This window comes from Natator depressus, chromosome 4 (assembly GCF_965152275.1).
Source record: "Natator depressus isolate rNatDep1 chromosome 4, rNatDep2.hap1, whole genome shotgun sequence".
Lineage (NCBI taxonomy): Eukaryota > Metazoa > Chordata > Testudines > Cheloniidae > Natator > Natator depressus.
In genome coordinates, this window is record NC_134237.1 from 99,051,567 (window position 1) to 99,069,985 (window position 18,419).

Consider the following 18,419-nt stretch of genomic DNA (forward strand, 5'->3'; position numbering starts at 1 on the left):
GTCTATTCCATTTTCTGGTCCTGCTGCATTGTGCTAGTGTATAAAGGTTTTGGGTTGCAAACACTAGAGTGGATTTCTTTTTTAAATGTTTCCAATGGAATTAAAAGAAATAAACCTTTAATTTTGGCCCATATTTAATGTCCCTCTAATATTTCTTCATGTAAGCTGTTAGAAAGATACCTTGAAGTACTCTTATGTTTGACTTCTGTTTATCTAAAAAAGAAAGTAAAGTTATAGCTTCTTGTAATGTAAAGTTACCATAATATTCAAGGATTCTTGGGGTATTTTAGACTTCATTCGTTTCAAAACTTATGACTAAAATGCTGTAGTTTCTTCAGCAGTGAAGAATGATGCATATCTGTCAGAGTTCATATACTTTACTGGTCTCCAGAAAAACAGCTTAGGCTGATTAGTTACTTTTCTTCCCCATTGCTTTTCCCCACTGCCGTGTTGTGTGGCTGCCCAAGTTACACCCTTCTTGAGACCAGCCACATCACTGGAATGACATTGGGTTGTCTGAATCATGAACGGCTTGGCAGTAGTACATCTCCCCCCCCCCCCCCTTTATTGTACGCGGTTGACATTGTGTACCAATTGACTTTGTTAATGTCTCATCTTCAAATATGTATAACTGATAACCTGAGCATTAGTGGTCATTAAACATCTTGAGACAGTTTTGTCAAGAAGTAATCTATTTTTCCCTGGCTAAATTTGTGGTTTGGATAATTATTTTGCCTACCTAAACTTCCCCTGTTGCTTCAAATGGATTTAGCATCTTTCACTTCTTCCTGTGTGGTCTTGTTGGATATTATTAAACAGGGTGAAGTGATTTCTAGATGCCTATAGGGTAAATCCTGCCTTTTACCTCCAAACAACATAAAGTGAGGGGAAGATATGCTGCTACAAGTAGCTTCTTATTCATTAGGGATTGTGTTAAAGCAGAGTCCGGGTCCATGAGTCAGGACAGCTCAATGAACTGGGCAGCTTTTTGCTGTCTTTCCCTATTCCTTTCCCAAGGAGACCCAATATGCATCTTTATGTTAGGGCTCATTTGTGTGTGCTAGTAGCAGACCTGTCATGCTCTCTCGGTCCAGAGTGTACTCTTCAGCACATTAGTTAAGGACATTTAGTGCACCTGGAAGACATTCTGTCTAGTCACTCCATAAGAACAGTGCATGAGTGTGGGGTTGCCTTTCTAAACCGTGTCCAACACAAAGGATGGTGTAGACTGTAGAGTATAACAGAACCCTGTTGTGAACCACATTTCCAAAGGAAACAATATAACAGTATTTGTTCTGAACTTTAAAAATTCAAATTTCACTATTCCCCTTAATTAGCCCAAGATTTTAGATTGTTTATCTGTTTGAGATTTTCATGTTTTAAGTAAATTCCAAAATGGATGGAGAGTGAGGCTTCAGCATTTTGGCTTAGATTGTGAATGCAAGCACTACATTCACTGGGGAAAAATACCATTTCTTAACTTTTTTTTTTTTTTTCCCCCCCTTCTGGGTTTACAGTTTACATCCTTGGCCTATGCAGAACTGCTCCTTTTGGAAGGAATTTCATTCTCTCTAGAGTGGCTGAAGAAGAGTTTACTTCTGGAGTTTACTTACTTACTTTACACTGGAGAATAAGCGCATTTAGTGACTGTGCTGTATTGTTGAGAGCCTACATCAGGAATGACACGGCCATCATGTCATCCAGAGACAGGAATGTTGATATCAAAGAATTCTTGGCCAACATCAACTTGGTGCAGTATCTTCCTTACTTCAAAGAAGCTGGCTATAACACTGTGTTAGACTGCATAGAAATAAATAATAATGTGCTCCAGCAAATTGGAATATCGCTTACTGGACACCGCAAAAGGATTCTTAAGCAATTAGAGATCACATTTTCAAAAATGCAAGAAAAATCTATCTCATCTGAAAATGTGAAACTCAAGGACTTGGAGGAATTAGGAGAAAGTCATTCTTTGTGCTATGCCCAGGTTTCCAAAATATCCAATTTAAGTTCCAGCGGGGTTGCTAAAGCTAGTCCAGTATCTGTAGCATTACCAGCAAGACTTTTTAGTAAAGAAAAGAGTGAATTTACTGAACATGAGTTATTGGAAGTGAAAGATGGTAGCTTTTCAGATTTTGAATCTTCTAGTTCATCGTACCAGAAATCAGATTGTTCAGGGTATGCTGTCGGCCTTAGTGGAAACATTGAGAAAAGTGCTAACTTTCAAAAAATACCTAATATGGATGTTGCACTGGAAAAAGCACAGGCACAACAAGGTAACTTGCATCTAGACAGCCATTCTGCATTATATGTTGAAGATCCAACTTCTCGGTCTTCTTTTGCTGACTCATCTGAAACCAAGTCCAGTGAGAATGAGCATCTAGCATTCTCAGAGGTGGAAATCTCACCAAATGTCCTACCAGATTCTCCATTCTTTGAGTTCAAAGGTGAAATGGTGGATAATGACTTGTATGGTCCTTGTAAGCAAAGCTGCACGAAAGTAGTTCCCAGAACAACTCGGTCATTTATGCTAAGACATCGGCCTGTTCCAGAAATCCCAGGTTCATCTAAAATTGCAGCTTCACCCAGGTAATAATTAAAAAAACAAATTGTGAGACTGATACTGTAACATTTAAAATTGGCCAACTTTGTCAGTGGCAGTATGTGTAAGTATTCTTCTTGAAGAGTTCATGGACTTCTGGACTAAAAGCCGGTGTGTGGCGGTGCTTTTTTGTTCTTTGTTTGTTTTTTTTTTTAACTGCTTTGCAGTGGCAGTGTAGCCATGTTGGTCCCAGGATATTGGAGGGACAAAGTGGGTGAAGTAATATCTTCAAGTCTGAAGTAAGCTCTGTGTACACTCAAAAGCTTGTCTCTTTCACCAACAGTAGTTGGTCCAATGCAAAATATTATCTCATCCTTCTCATGCAACTCAGTGTAAAAATGGTACATTCTCACTACATCAATCTGAACACAAATATACCAAATTTAACGTAAGCTAATATTTTTTAAGAGTTTACTATTTTACAAAAAGAAATAAATATACATGAATTACTCATAGTAAGAATTAACATAAGGTATCTATTTTTTAGACTTACTAATTTTTATGGCTTCCTTTTAAAGTATACGATTTTAATAATTGCTATGCTATTAGCTGCAAGCAATCTTGAAACTGGTTCTATATTATAATGTGCATGTTAGGTACATACACCAGCAGATAGTGGAAATATAAACATCACAAACTTTTTTTAAAAAGAGTCAACTACATTGTTACTACTTCTTGATCATATCACTTTCAAACTCAGGCACTTAGAAGTATATGGCGGGAGGGATTGCTCAGTGGTTTGAGCACTGTCCTGCTAAACCCAGGGTTGTGAGTTCAATCCTTGAGGGGGCCATTTAGGGATCTGGGGCAAAAATTGGGGATTGGCCCTGCTTTGAGCAGGAGATTGGACTAGATGACCTCCTGAGGTCCCTTCCAACCGTGATATTCTATGATTCTAAGCAAAGATCTAATGAATTTATAGGTGAAATTCTGACCCTATTGAAGACAGTGGAAATTTTACCCTTGATTTCAGTATGGCCAAGATTTCATTCGTTGAGTATAAATCCATATTTCACCACAGTTGTAACTCTGACTTATAGGTTGCTAAGTTTTGTTTTAATGTATTACTTTTAGTATCTTGATTTCAGTACTTTAATACTTCGAAGGGATAGTGCTAATGGAAAATATCAGTTACTATATTATGATAGAGAATACATTATGATTCAAAATCGAGGAAATTACACCAAAAAGTTACATTCAAAGAACGTTGTATAGATTGCAAAGTTGAGCACTCAAAGGTCAGGAAAGGCCTTCCTGTGCTTTCAATGAGGTAGGAGTCCTGTGTGTGTGTGTGGGATGGGGAAGTATGTGATCATGTAATTAAATGCTGTAGCATAATGCATATGCACCTGGGGGCAAAATTAAGTTGCATGGGCACCTTAAATGTGGGATTTCCTAATTGTATGGTGCTTGGATCTGTAACCTAAATAACATTCTGCTAACTTGTTTTGGTATGAAATTTCCTAGGGAATGAAGGGTGTTAAAGGTTAAAAACAAATTTTATTATTGGTGAGGGGTAAATAGGCTGCTGAGGCCATGTGCTGCATCTGAGAAAGTTTGGTTGGGGGAGCCTCACTGGGTATGCCTCTCCACTCACTCAAGTTGCTCTGGTAGACCCAGCTGTTCTCAGCACAGTAATGGCAGTGGTAGCAGCTGCTTTAGTGTATGAGCTCTGCTTTTTTTGAGTATCTGTTTGTTATGATTTTGGCATTCAACCAATTTTTTTCCAGGTGGAAGGCAAGTGAGAGAAGGGGAAGTGACTCTTTTCTAACCGTTTCTCACCAAACCCTGAATGGAATTTCACTGTTCAAAGAAAAGGCACTTTTCTAGCCAGAGGTCTTTCCCACTGCCAAATTTCAAAAGCGTGTTGCAAACAATGGAGGTGTGAGTTTCTCAAAGTCTGCAAGTGTCTTCGTAATGCGAAGTGTTAGGCAACCTAAATAAAGATGTTGCTACTGTAACCCACACACATCCTGGGTGTGGTGTTCTGCTCCATCTAGTGGCTCCGAGACCACTGAGAGAGAGAGAGAGAGAGAGAGAGAGAAAAAGAATCTGCTCTACAGCCTTACCTAACAGACAGTTGGCTTTTAGCTCATGTACTAAGTTCCAGAGGCCCCAGCTTCTATCCCACACGCTGACGATCGGGGTCTGTCGGCATTACACTACCAGCTCTCCATATACCATATTCTCAAGAAACAGAATTGTATGTAGTTTAGTAGGAAAAACAATTTCTGACGGTATTAGATAGGGGAACTTGCATTTGAGTCAGTTTATAAATGTGCATAGATAAGTTTCATCTTTCAAAATGGCTGTGTTGAGTTCATATTTTGACTCTGTTGGTAGAAGAGTTGTATTTAGTTTCATTTGATAAAAAGTATTATTGTTTTGCTAAAAGGCAATAGCAAATTGAAGATCAAACCCAGGCCCAGAACCTTAATCCCTTGAGGTTTGTCTACATTATGAAAATACGATTTAAACACTCTCTTTTTAATGATATGTTTACCAGTAGGCTGTTGACCCCAGCTTTATGGCCTGTGTAAACAAGGACGAGGCTGACTACAGTTGGGGTTATTTGCTAGAATTGAAGACCACATTGACAAGCTGTCAGAGTTGTGTTATCAGCATGTCAGCTAACTGCATTATTAAAAATAGTGTTTCTACAAATTTGTCCTGATTTTGAAAAGCTGGTGGTTTGATAGTCAAGGCCTAAGCTTAGCTAAGGCCATGTTACCTCTCTGCAGTATCCCTGAACCTCTCTGTCCACTAGTTACCCCATCTGTCAAATGTGCGCGATGTAATTAGGCACTTATCTAGTGCTTTTGTATTGTATGTCTCAAAGCAGGTTACAAAAGTGGGAGAACATTACCTCATTCACAGTTGGGCTGAGTACAGATTAATTTTTTTAAATACTTTAATATTTCTGTTCTTAAACTACATCTGGCTTATTGAGCTAATACTTGTTTTTAAACATATGGTGATGAAAGGTATCCTCAGTGCAAGAGAATAGCATTTCAGGGGGAAGGAACTCCAGTTATTAGGAAGAGACAGGTGTTAGTAATGGGCGACTTGATCATTAGAAACATAGGTGGGTTTACGATCACCTGGAGAACCACATGGTGACTTGCCTGCAGGGTGCTAAGGTTGCGGGACTCTCAATATATCTAGACAGACTTACGTGTAGCGCTGGGGAGGAGCCAGTAGTTGTGGTACATATAGGTACCAATATCATAGGGAAGGATAGGAGAGAGGTCCTGAAGGCCAAATTTAGGCTGCTAGGTAAGAGACTGAAGTCCAGGATCTCCTTGGTAGGATTCTCTAAAATGCTTCCAGTTCCACATGCAGAGCCAGTTAGAGAGGCCGAACTGCAGGCTGTCAGTGCGTGGATGAGACGATGGTGTAGGTAAGAGGTGTTTAGATTTATTAGAAACTGGGGAACCTTTTGGGAAAGGGGGAGCCTATACAGGAAGGATGATCTCCACCTAAAACAAAATGGAACCGGATTGCTGGCATGTAAAATTAAAAAGGTTGTAGAGCAGTTTTTAAACTAAGGGCTGGGGGAAAGCCGACAGGTGCAGTGGTTTGGACAGAGATCTTAGGGGAGGATCTATTAATGGAGATTCTCTGTATCATAGTAAGGAGGAGAGGATGGAAGATGATAAAATATGGGTAGGAACTGATGAGAAACAGTCAAATGAAAGGTTTCAGAGTGGTAGCTGTGTTAGTCTGTATCACCAAAACCAACGAGGAGTCCTTGTGGCACCTTAGAGACTAACAAATTTATTTTGGCATAAGCTTTCGTGGGCTAAAACCCACTTCATGAGATGCATGGAATGGAAAATACAGTAGAGGTTTAAATACACAGCATATGAAAAGATGGAAGTTCAACAAAGTAGGTTGTGCTGGTACGGAAGTGGCACTATATGTGAAAGAAAGCATAGAGTCAAATGAAGTAAAAATCTTAAATGAATCAAACTGTACCGTAGCATCTCTATGAATAGTAATTCCATGCTCTAATAATAAGAATATAGCAGTAGGGATATACTACTAACCACCTGACCAGGATGGTGATCCTGACTGTGAAACATTCATGGAGATTAGAGAGGCTATAAAAATAAAAAAACCTCAATAATAATGGGGGATTTCAGCTATCCCCATATTGACTGGGTACATGCCACCTCAGGATAGGATGCAGAGATAAAGTTTCTGGACACCTTAAATGACTGCTTCTTGGAGCAGCTAGTCCATGAACCCAGAAGAGGAGAGGCAATTCTTGATTTAGTCCCAAATGGAACACAGGATCTAATCCAAGAGGTGAATATTGCTGAACTGCTTGGTAATAGTGACCATAATACATCTGTGTGTGTGTGTGTTGGGGGGCGTGGAGGGGGCACTACAGCATTCCACCACGGTAGCATTTAATTTCAGAAAAGGGAATTACACAAAAATGAGGAAGTTTGTTAAACAGAAATTAAAAGGCACAGTGCCAAAAGTGAAATTCCTATCAGCTGCATGGCAACTTTTTGAAAGCCTCCCCATTAGAGGCTCAAATTAAATGTATACCTCAAATTAAAAAACATAGAGGAACAAAAAAGTGCCACTGTGGCTAAACAACAATGTAAAAGAAGCAATTAGAAGCAAAAAGACATCCTGTAAAAAGTGGAATTTAAATCCTATTGAGGAAAATGGAAAGGAGCATAAACTCTGGCAAGTGACGTGCAAAAATATAATTAGGAAGGCCAAAAAAGAATTTGAAGAACAGCTAGACCAAGACTCAAAAAGTAATAGCAATTTTTTTTTAAGTACATGAGAAGCAGGAAGCCTGCTATAAACAACCAGTGGGGCCCCTGGATGATCGAGACGCTAAAGGAGCACTCAAATGGGATAAGGCCATTGCAGAAAACTAAATTCATTCTTTGCATTGGTCTTCACGGCTGAGGGTGTGAGGGAGATTCCCAAACCTGAGCCATTTTTTATAGGTGACAAATCTGAGGAACTATCCCAGATTGAGGTGTCATTAGAGGAGGTTTTGGAACAAATTGATTAATTAAACAGTAATAAGTCCCAGGACTGGATGGTATTCACCCAAGAGTTCTGAAGGAACTCAAATGTGAAATTGTAGAACTACTAACTGTAGTCTGTAACATATCATTTAAATCAGCTTCTGTACCATATGACTGGAGGATAGCTAATATAACGCCAATTTTTAAAAAAGGCTTCAGAGGCAATCTCAACAATTACAGGCCAGTAAGCCTAATTTCTGTACTGGGCAAATTGGTTCAAACTATAGTAAAGAACAGAATTATCAGACACATAAAAGAACACGATTTGTTGAGGAAAAGTCAACATGGCTTTTGTAAAGGGAAATCATGCCTTATCAATCTACTGGAATTCTTCCGAGGCGGTCAACAAGCATGTGGACAAGGGGGATCCAGTGGATATAGTGTTCGTAGATTTTCAGAAAGCCTTTGACAAGGTCCCTCACCAAAGGCTCTTAAGTAAAGTAAGCTGTCATGGGATAAGAGGGAAGGGCCTCTCCTGGATCAGTAACTGGTTAAAATATAGGAAAGAAAGGGTAGGAATAAATGGTCAGTTTTCATAATGGAGAGAGGTAACTAGTGGTGTCCCCCATGGGTCTGTACTGGAACAAGTACTGTCAACATATTCATAAATGATGTGGGAAAACTGGTAAACAGTGGGGTGGCAACATTTGCAGATGATACAAAACTACTCAAGATAGCTAAGTCCAAAGCAGACTGTGAAGAGCTACAAAGGGACCTCACAAAACTGGGCGACTTGGCAACAAAATGGCAGATGAAATGAAATGTTGATAAATGCAAAGTAATGCACCTTGGAAAACACAATCCCAACTATACATATAAAATGATGGGGTCTAAATTAGCTGTTACCACTTGAGAGAGATCTTGGAGTCACTGTGGATAGTTCTCTGAAAACATCCACTCAATGTGCAGCAGCAGTCAAAAAAGCTAACAGAATGTTGGGAATCGTTAAGAAAGGGATAGATAATTTCTGTCTTATTTATCATATTGCCTCTATATAAATCCATAGTATGCCCACGTCTTGAATGCTGTGTGCAGATTAGGTCACCCCATCTCAAAAAAGATATATTGGAATTAGAAAAGGTACAGAGAAGGGCAACAAAAATGATTAGGGGCGTGGAACAGCTTCCATATGAGGAGAAATTAATAAGACAGGGACTTTTCAGCTTGGAAAAAAGACAACTAAGGGGTGATATGATAGAGGTCTATAAAATCATCACTGGTATGGAGAAAGTAAATAAGGAAGTATTATTTACTCCTCATTACACAAGGACTAGGGGTGAGCAAATTAATTTAATAGGCAGCAGGCTTAAAACAAACAAAAGGAAGTATTTCTTCACACACCACACAGTCAACTTATTGAACTCTTTGCCAGAAGATGTTGTGAAGGCCAAAACTATAACTGGGTTCAAAAAAGAACTAGATAAGTTCATGGAGGATAGGTCCATCAATGGCTGTTAGCCAGGGTGGGTAGGGGTGGTGTCCCTAGCCTTTGTTTGCCTGATGCTGGGAATGGGCGACATGGGATGGATCACTTGATGATTACCTGTTCTGTTCATTCCCTCTGAAGCAGCTGGCATTGGCCACTTTGTCGGAAGACGGGCTACTGGGCTAAATGGACCATTGGTCTGACCCAGTATGGCTGTTTTTATGAAATGTGGTGTCACTGGGCAGATTGAGAGACTCAAAGAAACATTTGGTACTTTGTATCAAATTATACCAAAGAGCCACTTGTATGTATTTATTGAAGAAAAGGAACTTCGCCCATATCTTTAAAAAATATTAAAATGTTTTAGGTTGTGGAAATTTTGGATTAAAAAATTTAACACACACTTTTTTTATAATTTAAAGTGAATCATATTCAAAATGGGCATGTTTTATGTTAACCTTAACTTTGGAATAGTTGTTCCCACTCCATGACGATAAAACGCTCCTGCGGAGCTGAGATGGGAATCTAGTGTTTCAGCTCCAAAAATGGGGATATTGAGGAAAAGAGAGAGAACTATTATAAAAATACCCTTGTCCCCTCTCTAAGCTACAACCAGCTCCTGACTCTCACCTGCAGTAATAGAAGGGAACATATTGCACATGTAGTGCCCCATTGTGCTTACACTGAAGTAGCCCCTCCCTTCCCAAAGCACAACCTTCCATTGATGTAGGATTGAGGCCCAAATTAGACACTACATTACCAACAATTTTTATTTGCTAGTTTCTTCAAACTGATCTCCCTAAAATATCACGTACCAGTTTATAACTGTGTGAAAATCCTGAAGGGGTGGTAGTAAGCTGTTTTGGAGGGAGACAAATGTTAAGTCAGAATTTTAAAACAGACATCAGACTTCACAGAACCATTTTCCTTTGCTCAGCAATTTTTAAAGCCAAAGTAATAGGATGATTAAAGTGGCAACTGGATGCCGTCTTAAGTTTAGTGACGTTCATATCTCTCCTTGGAATGTTATTAAAAAAGCATTCCCTCCTAATTGCTATTGAACAATATTGGCTTTGTCCTTATTGCATCCTATAGGGTTTTCACACAAGGGTAGAAATCCAGCTTTCCCCTGGGAGACTCAGCACTTGCTTCTAGACCTGGGCGGACTTCAGTCATGACATTTTTATGGACAGAATTGCTATTTTAGCCTCTCTTAAGTGCCTTCCAGCACAAAAAGTTAATACTGTGGCTCTCCTGACACCGAGCAGTAGTGCTGTGACTGTGTCATACCTTGTTGTTACTAATAAAGCACTTACCTCCATTGCAATTACATGTGCTTCTCTGTGCTCCTGGCTCTCCTCTGCCATAAAACAATGTATCAGTCTTTACCACAAGATGACAAGCTTTAGAAGTTTTAAATGTTTTAGTATTCCTGTTCCTCAGAAGTACATATGGTAGGACTGTGGACGTAAGAGAGCCTATATAAATATATGGTGCATGTAGGTTTTTAGATGGTGTTTAGTATAAAGGTTTTATTCCCAGGTATGCAGTGAATCAAACAATTCTGTCAAGTGAGGAGTAGCCGTGTTAGTCTGTATCTGCAAAAACAAGGAGGAGTCCGGTGGCACCTTAAAGACTAACAGATTTATTTGGGCATAAGCTTTCGTGAGTAAAAAACCCCACTTCTTCAGATGCCTGGAATAAAAATAACAGATACAGGCATAAATATATTGGCACATGAAGAGAAGGAAGTTACCTTACAAGTGGAGAACCAGTGATGACAAGGCCAGTTCAGTCAGGGTGGATGTGATCCACCCCCAATAATTGATGAGGAGGTGTCAATACCAAGAGAGGGGAAAATTGCTTTTGTAGTGAGCCAGCCACTCCCAGTCCCTGTTCAAGCCCAAATTAATGATGTTAAGTTTGAAAATGAAGTGTAGCTCTGCAGTTTCTCTTTGAAGTCTGTTTTTGAAGTTTTTTTGTTGAAGGATGGCTACTTTTAAATCTGTTATAGAATGTCCAGGGAGATTGAAGGGTTCTCCTACTGGCTTTTGTATGTTACCATTCCTGATGTGTGATTTGTGTCCAAATTTATTCTTTTATGAAGAGACTGTCTGGTTCTGGGGTAGTTACCTTGGGGTACTTAACTTTTTCCTGCCCAAACAGGCAAATAAACTTAACCCCTGCAAACAGTATATTGGCCCTCAAAGTTGTAAGATAGAAATTGCCCCATTATGTTGTTTTGACCCAGACAGAAAAGGAAATACAATTTAGTCAATGTAAGTAATGTAAGTCAGCAAATAAATGCCAATATACAAAGATAAGGACTGATCATTTGCTCTAACCCAGTGGTGCCCAAACTTTTCCTGTTGTGCCTCTCCCCCCTGTAATGGAATGTGTCCGTGTTCTCCCCTCCCCCTGCCCCATTACTACACAGTTGACTCAGCAGAGGAGCTTGGGCTGAAGATGGAGCTGGGGACAGAACTGGGATGGGGTAGGGGCTTGGGCTATAGGCAGAGCTGAGTGAGGGCGGAGCTTGGATAGGGGCAGAGTAGGGGCGGAGTGGAGCTGAGACTGGGTCTGGAGCTGGGCTGGGGACGCAGTGGAGCTGGGCTGGGGGTGGTGCAGATCTGGGTGGTGCTCTGTCCCCACACCCCAGGGGGTCTGGCCAGGCCCCACTGCGCGCCCCCTTGAATGTTCCTCTGCACCCCCATGTGGGGGCATGCCCCACAGTTTGTGGACCACTGCTCTAATCGCTGTCTCCCAGGGTGAATAGTGTTGCAGGCTGTAGCAGGAGAGACAGAATAGCCCTTTACTCCTCCCTTTGCTTAAGGGCCAGGGCAGCTCTTTCCTATCAAATCAGCGTTAGAGCATTAGAGGGGAGGGAGGCTGAGGAAGAACAGGCACCCCGCGTTATGTCTTGTATCTCTCGGTATTGGAAACTATTGTACCTGATGTGCTACAATGATACACCAATGCAGTGCCAGTTAAACCAGTGTGAAACTGGTGCAACAACATGGATTTGCAATCATGTGGATTGCAAAGTAGAACTAAATCCTAAAATAAGAGTTCTCAACTTTTATCTAACCCAAAACAGGCTGCAGTGTTTTGCCTTCCCAGTTCTAGAATGCATTTGATCTAGTAATTGTGTATTAGCAAACATCTAGTGTATCATATCACACTTGTTTCCAAGTTATTTGTCAAACAGGTATTCATTAAGTCAGAGTAAATAAATGTGTTTGTTCTGGCACTAGCTAGACATTCTTGAGCTAATTCTTACTTGATATAAACGGAGATTTTCAAGATTCTGTTTCCAAATCTTATTTCTGATACTTGACTAAAGGCCCATCGTTTGCTTACCAGTGGGTGTCCTTATCTGAAACAATCAAAAAAGATTTTGGAGACATTTTGCAGCCATTTCCTGCCATAGAAAGAAATTCAAGTAAAGGAAACTATATTTTTAATATGATAGGGTGCCACTAACAACTAAATGTAGGTAGGAACAATGAGTCATTGCCATTGCTGAGTGTTTACTTGCTCATTTCTAAATCTTTCCTTCTTCTCTCTCTCAAGTCAAATCGGTCACTCACTGTTTTAGACATTGTAGAAAAATGACTTTCAGTTCAGAAGAGTGTTTTATCTATTTCCATTTAATCAGTGTGGTTATCAGTAACACTTAAATTCAGACTGTACCATGTACGTTTTGCAGTCTTAAGTTGTGAAGGAAATGTGTTGAAGAGAGGTTCATATCAGTTTTTTTAAACCAATCTTCTGTAAGGCTTAAAGGTTTTTGTCTGTTACTGTTATGTTCATGGAATAAACAGAGAGAAGTTAGATGAAAGCATAAATAAACTTCCTGGAAGGTAATGCTTATTTCTTAGAATTCAGAACGATAACACACAAGAACCCCAAGACAAAGAGAGACAAAAGCAGGTTGCTCCCTTAAATAGAAAGGCACATCTCACCCCACCTTACTATGAGCTTACCGTTTGCAGAGTGACTACACAAGATCCAGACCACATGTTTTCCTACACAGGCCCCTAGATGCTAGCAGGACCAGGATCCCTCTTGACCTTTCAAGTGACAGCTTACAATTTTAACACAGTTTTCAGTACAACACTGTTACATTGATGCAGTGTAAACTGTACCAGAACAAATAATTTACCAGAATTTGCCAGAGAAATCTTGTATTTTAGTGGTAAAGGATAGAAGAAATGCACAGATTCTTCTTAGCCTTTTTAAAAAAATTAGAAGACCGGGTGAGTGACACTTTAAATTGTATACCTGGAAAATACTAAGGTAGGATTGAATGAAGTATTTAACAAGTGTAAAATTGACCTTTGATTTTATTAAACTTTGTTTTTACTAAATATAATTTTTGGGCCTAAATTTTACAAATTTGTTTTCCTTTTTAAATTTTTCTAGGCTTGAGAATATAATTCTTCTAATAAAAATGTTAGCAAGTTAGTCTTAAATATAGATAAGAAACTTCTTATCACAGAAAGCGCAATAGGTACAAAATGTTATGGTAGTCATTAAGGTTAATGGGCAGATTAATTCCCAAAGAAATAAATATTGACATAGAAGTAAAGCAAAGTACTGCATGGTATTAGGAGCATTGCTCAGCAGATGAGATAGGTGGACTGAGAAGACCAATAGGTTGCGTCTATACTGCACATTAGTAGTGGCGGTGTATAGGGCATGTGTAGATACATGTCGCAGCGAAAAGTGAGCCGTGTCCACACTGTGGTATGTAGCTACGTGCGGCATTGAATGGCTTTGGTGGTGGGAGGTAGTGGGAAAAGGCTTCTGTGGCTCCCTGGTGGCAGAGCCTTTCCCTGTGGCATGGAAAGATTCCAGCAGTGGGATGCTAAACTGCTAAAAATAGCAGTGTAGAGAGGGGAGGCACTGCTTGGGTGAATACAGAGCCATGTGCGTATATATAAAGGCTTCAGGCATTACTTTACTCTATTTGCCTAAACTGTGCCTCACTGTCTACACTGCTATTGATACCCGCTCTGGGGCGGGGAGAGGGGAGGTAGCTGTATATGTTCTCTACACATCACTGAAAAAAACATGCAGTGTAAACATGCCATTAGGCTGTGTCCTTACCGTGTTCCTCCCCTGGACCCTGTTTGATTGTTAGAATTTAAACTGTGAGCCTGGGATTTCTGGGATTTTGATCTCCATATCTTTCTTTTTCAAAACTATGAAATATAGGGATAATTTAGTAGAACTGTGACATTATTTGGTCCTTTTCATTTTGTAACTTATGTTCCAGTCTACAACAATTAGCTGCTCTCAGCCATTCATCATAAATCACCTGAGGATGAGGAACTGAGATCAATATATTGAAAATGACTTACTATACTAGATACAGCTTTTGATAGAAAACCTTATGTTGAAATTAGGTCAATCTGCCCTAAAAAGGAAGAGTCTGTAAAGAACTATAAGGGAGTGTTTTTTAGCAGAGTAAATTAAGAACAAAATAACTAGCAATTTCCAAGGCATGCCAAGTCTCATTGGATCTTGTGACTGCAGGTGAATGTTTTGACACTTCTGCATGATGGAGCTGCCTTTTCAACATGAAAATCTCTAAGGTCTTGTTTTGAAAATTTAAAAGGATATAAGAATTTGGGATAGACTATCATTTTGACACATTACTGTCTCAAAGGTGGATGATAGTGTTACATCCTGGTCCAGTATCCCACTGTATGGCAGCTGCAATCTCTTGCAATTACAGGTTTACATATGCTTCTGTATTGCTAGGCAGAGTCTACTCATTGTTCCTAGCTCTGGGCCTGTCAGGCAGACTGCAAGCTCAAACCCCCTTGTTTGTGCCTTTCTTTGCCACTTGAGACTGCCGCCCTAGAAGTTAAACCAGTGCCTCAGACTTTCTGAGTGCCCAAGAGCTCTGCTGAATTTGTGGGTGCTCTGGGCTTCTAGTTTAATCTTTTCAGGGACAATGTGGCAGAAAAGCAAAGAATTTAGGCTTAGCAAAAGAATTTCTTAATCACAGTAACTTTATTCTTAAAAGGATTTGAGAGTTACAGCTCTTTTAAAAATAACAAAACTCCTGAGATGTCCCTTCCCCATGTCTGATCTCATTCCTTTTCTGAGTCGAAGGTTTGTCCGCATTCCACGCTGTACAGAGTCCCTCTTATGTTCTCTCTCCTATGGATCATGTTTACAGCTTAAAGCATCACGTTACTCTTAAGTAGTCTGTTTGCTTGCCATTTGTTCCTCCTGAGATGTTTTGGCCCGCTCCCACTGTCATGCTGGCACCAGCTGCATAGAAAACCATTGTTCCATGAAGGTGGACCAGTAGGTGTGTCATTCACAGTCCATAGTTTCAGATTGCCATCTTGCTGGTAGTCCTTCAATAAGGTGTCAAGCACTATTCCTGGGTGAGGCTGTAGCATGGAATGGAATTCAATAGTCTTGCCTAAGGCAAGTTTAGACATGTGTTCAACACACAATACAAAATAGAGTTCATAATTTGATACAAATATCGTCTGTGTCACAGTTAGCAGTTGGCCCGTAAGAGGAAATAATTCAGCTTTGACTTCTTGATGAAGCAACGTTGTGGAAAATGTAGACGGCATAAGTAATCGGACTTTGATAAATGTGGTGGAGAACTGTAAACCAGAAATTTCCTGTTTTGGCATACTTGGTAAAAATACTGATCTTTATGGCTTTGGGATGAAAGATGTTGGTCTGAGAATGTTCGTGTAATGCTTAAATTTTGTGTAGCGCTTGGAGAGCGTTTTAAAAAGGCTAAGTAAGGAACCATATTATCATTTTTACAGATGAGGAAATAAAAGGAAAGAGACATTGATTTTTACAAGGTCACAGAGCAAATTAGTGGTAGAGATTGCAATACTGATGGAGAGCTTCCTGTCTTCACAAATATGAAAGAACAACCATAGTTTTCTAATACAGGGTTTTTCAGAAACTGTCCCTAAGCAAATTCAAAATCATAGTATTGTGCAAATTATAATGGGGATTAATGGCATTCATACAGATAATTCAGCAATATTGAAAATGCATGGCTTTAGCAGTACAAAGATGACTATATATCCACACTAAAAATCTGCATTCAAGTATTCATAGGACAGCACAGTAGTAAATATTACCATATACAGTAATGTAGATGCATATGAAACTATAATCTTGTAGGAAATCTGAAATGGCAGTCACAAGCGTTTTATTACAGTGGTTACGGATAGCTATTGCTATCTTTTGATTGCAAAGCAATTTAATTTATAACTCTGTCTTCAAATGCAAAACTTCCTGGAAAAGAAAATTACCTTTTGAACTCACGGCATTTGAGCAAAATCCTTTCAGCAGCTCAGAGCATGGGATCCTACTTCCTCTGTATCATGCAGTGTCCATTTAATTTTTATGTAAGGCTAAGTTGTTAGTCTTTCTCTGCAAAATACGTGGCTGGAGATGCCGCTCTCTTCTTGGACTTGATCCTGTGCTCATTGAAGTCCAATGCAAAGCTTCTACAGACTGTAATGGTACAGGATGAGGATCCTAAGACACTATTACTTAAATAGTCAATATTTGAAAAAAGTACAGAATTCTAACTGGACAATTTAATAAGGCCAAAAAAGTAAGGCTTATGCTAGGCTCAATAAAGTATTCAGTATGATATATACAGAGAGGGAGTCTGAGTTGTTTTTAATTTTTATATTGTTCTGGTTATTTTTACCCCTAAGACTTAGAATTAGAATTAAGAACACACAAGTTGTTGGCATGTTTTAACCTGCATATTATGTTGCTACATGAAAATTATGTACACTTTAACAAACATTACTCACCTTCTTTGTTTGTTTCAAGTGCTCTGCAGGAAAGAAGAAATGTGGATGTTTTAAATATTTCTTGTCCTGGGAGTCCAACTTCACAGAAAAGTGAGTTGAATGCTGTGATATTTATATTTTAAATTGAGAGAACAGATCCCATTTAAATAACTTACCAGAAATTGATATTGAATTATTATAGGAAAATCTGGGAAGGAAAGATAAATATAATGCTAAACAAATAACCATATCTGTATTTTACCATATGTTTTATGTAGGACTGTCAATTAATCATAGTTAACTCACGTGATTAATTCAAAAAAATTTACTGCGATTAAAAAAATTAATCACGATTAATAGCACTGTTAAACAATAGAATACCAATTGAAATTTATTAAATATTTTTGGATGTTTTTCTGCATTTTCAAATATATTGATTTCTATTACAACACTGAATACAAAGTGTAAGTGCTCAAATTATTTATTACTAATATTTGCACTGTAAAATTGATAAAGGAAATAGTGTATTTCAATTCACCTCATACATGTACTGTAGTGCAATCTTTTTCGTGAAAGTGTAACTTACAAATGTGGATTTTTTTGTTACATAACTGTACTCAAAAACAAAAGAATGTAAAACTTTAGCGCCTACAAGTCCACTCAGTCTTACTTCATATTCAGCCAATTGCTAAGACAAACAAGTTTGTTTGCATTTACGGGAGATAATGCTGACTGCTTCTTATTTACAATGTCACCTGAAAGTGAGAACAGGCATTCGTATGGCACTTTTGTAGCTGGCGTTGCAAGGTATTTATGTGCCAGAGATGCTAAACTTTTATATGCCCCTTCATGCTTTGGCCACCATTCCAGACGACGTGCTTCCATACTGATGATGCTTGTTAATAAAATAATGTGGTAATACAATTTGTGACTGAACTCCTTAGGGGAGAATTTTATGTCTCCTCTTCTGTTTTACCCGCATTCTGCCATTTATTTCATGATATAGCCATCTTGGATGATGACCTAGCACATGTTTGTTTTAAGAACGCTTTCATTGCAGATTTGACAAAACGCAAAGAAGGTACCAATGTGAGATTTCTAAGGATAGATAGGGCACTCAACCCAAGGTTTAAGAATCTGAAGTGCCTTCCGAAATCTGAGAGGGATGAGGTGTGGAGCATGCTTTCAGATGTCTTAAAAGAGCAACGCTCCAATGCGGAAACTACAGAACCCGAACCACCGAAAAAGAAAATGAACCTTCTGCTGGTGGCATCTGACTGAGATGATGAAAATGAACACGCATTGGTTTGCACTGCTTTCGATCGTTACTGAGCAGAACCCGTCATTAGCATGGACGCATGTCTTCTGGAATGGTGGTTGAAACATGAAGGGACATATGAATTTTCAGCCAGGGTTGAAAGTAAGCCAGTACAGGCCGGTACAACGTACCGCTTACAAAGTGGCTGGCAGTACCAGCCCGTGCTCAGGTGACGTTAAAGTGCTGCTGCGGCAAAGGACCCTGCTTA

General features: G+C 39.3%; 1 protein-coding gene across 1 annotated transcript in view; it reads left to right on the plus strand.

The window, feature by feature from the left end:
• Positions 1-1,693: 1,693 nt before the first annotated feature.
• ARAP2 (ArfGAP with RhoGAP domain, ankyrin repeat and PH domain 2) overlaps positions 1,694-18,419 on the plus strand; it is a 187,514-nt gene continuing 170,788 nt past the window's right edge. The window contains exons 1-2 of the mRNA XM_074951566.1: positions 1,694-2,589; positions 16,934-17,004. Coding sequence (XP_074807667.1) covers positions 1,694-2,589; positions 16,934-17,004 — 967 coding nt within the window. The remainder of the gene's footprint in view (positions 2,590-16,933; positions 17,005-18,419) is intronic.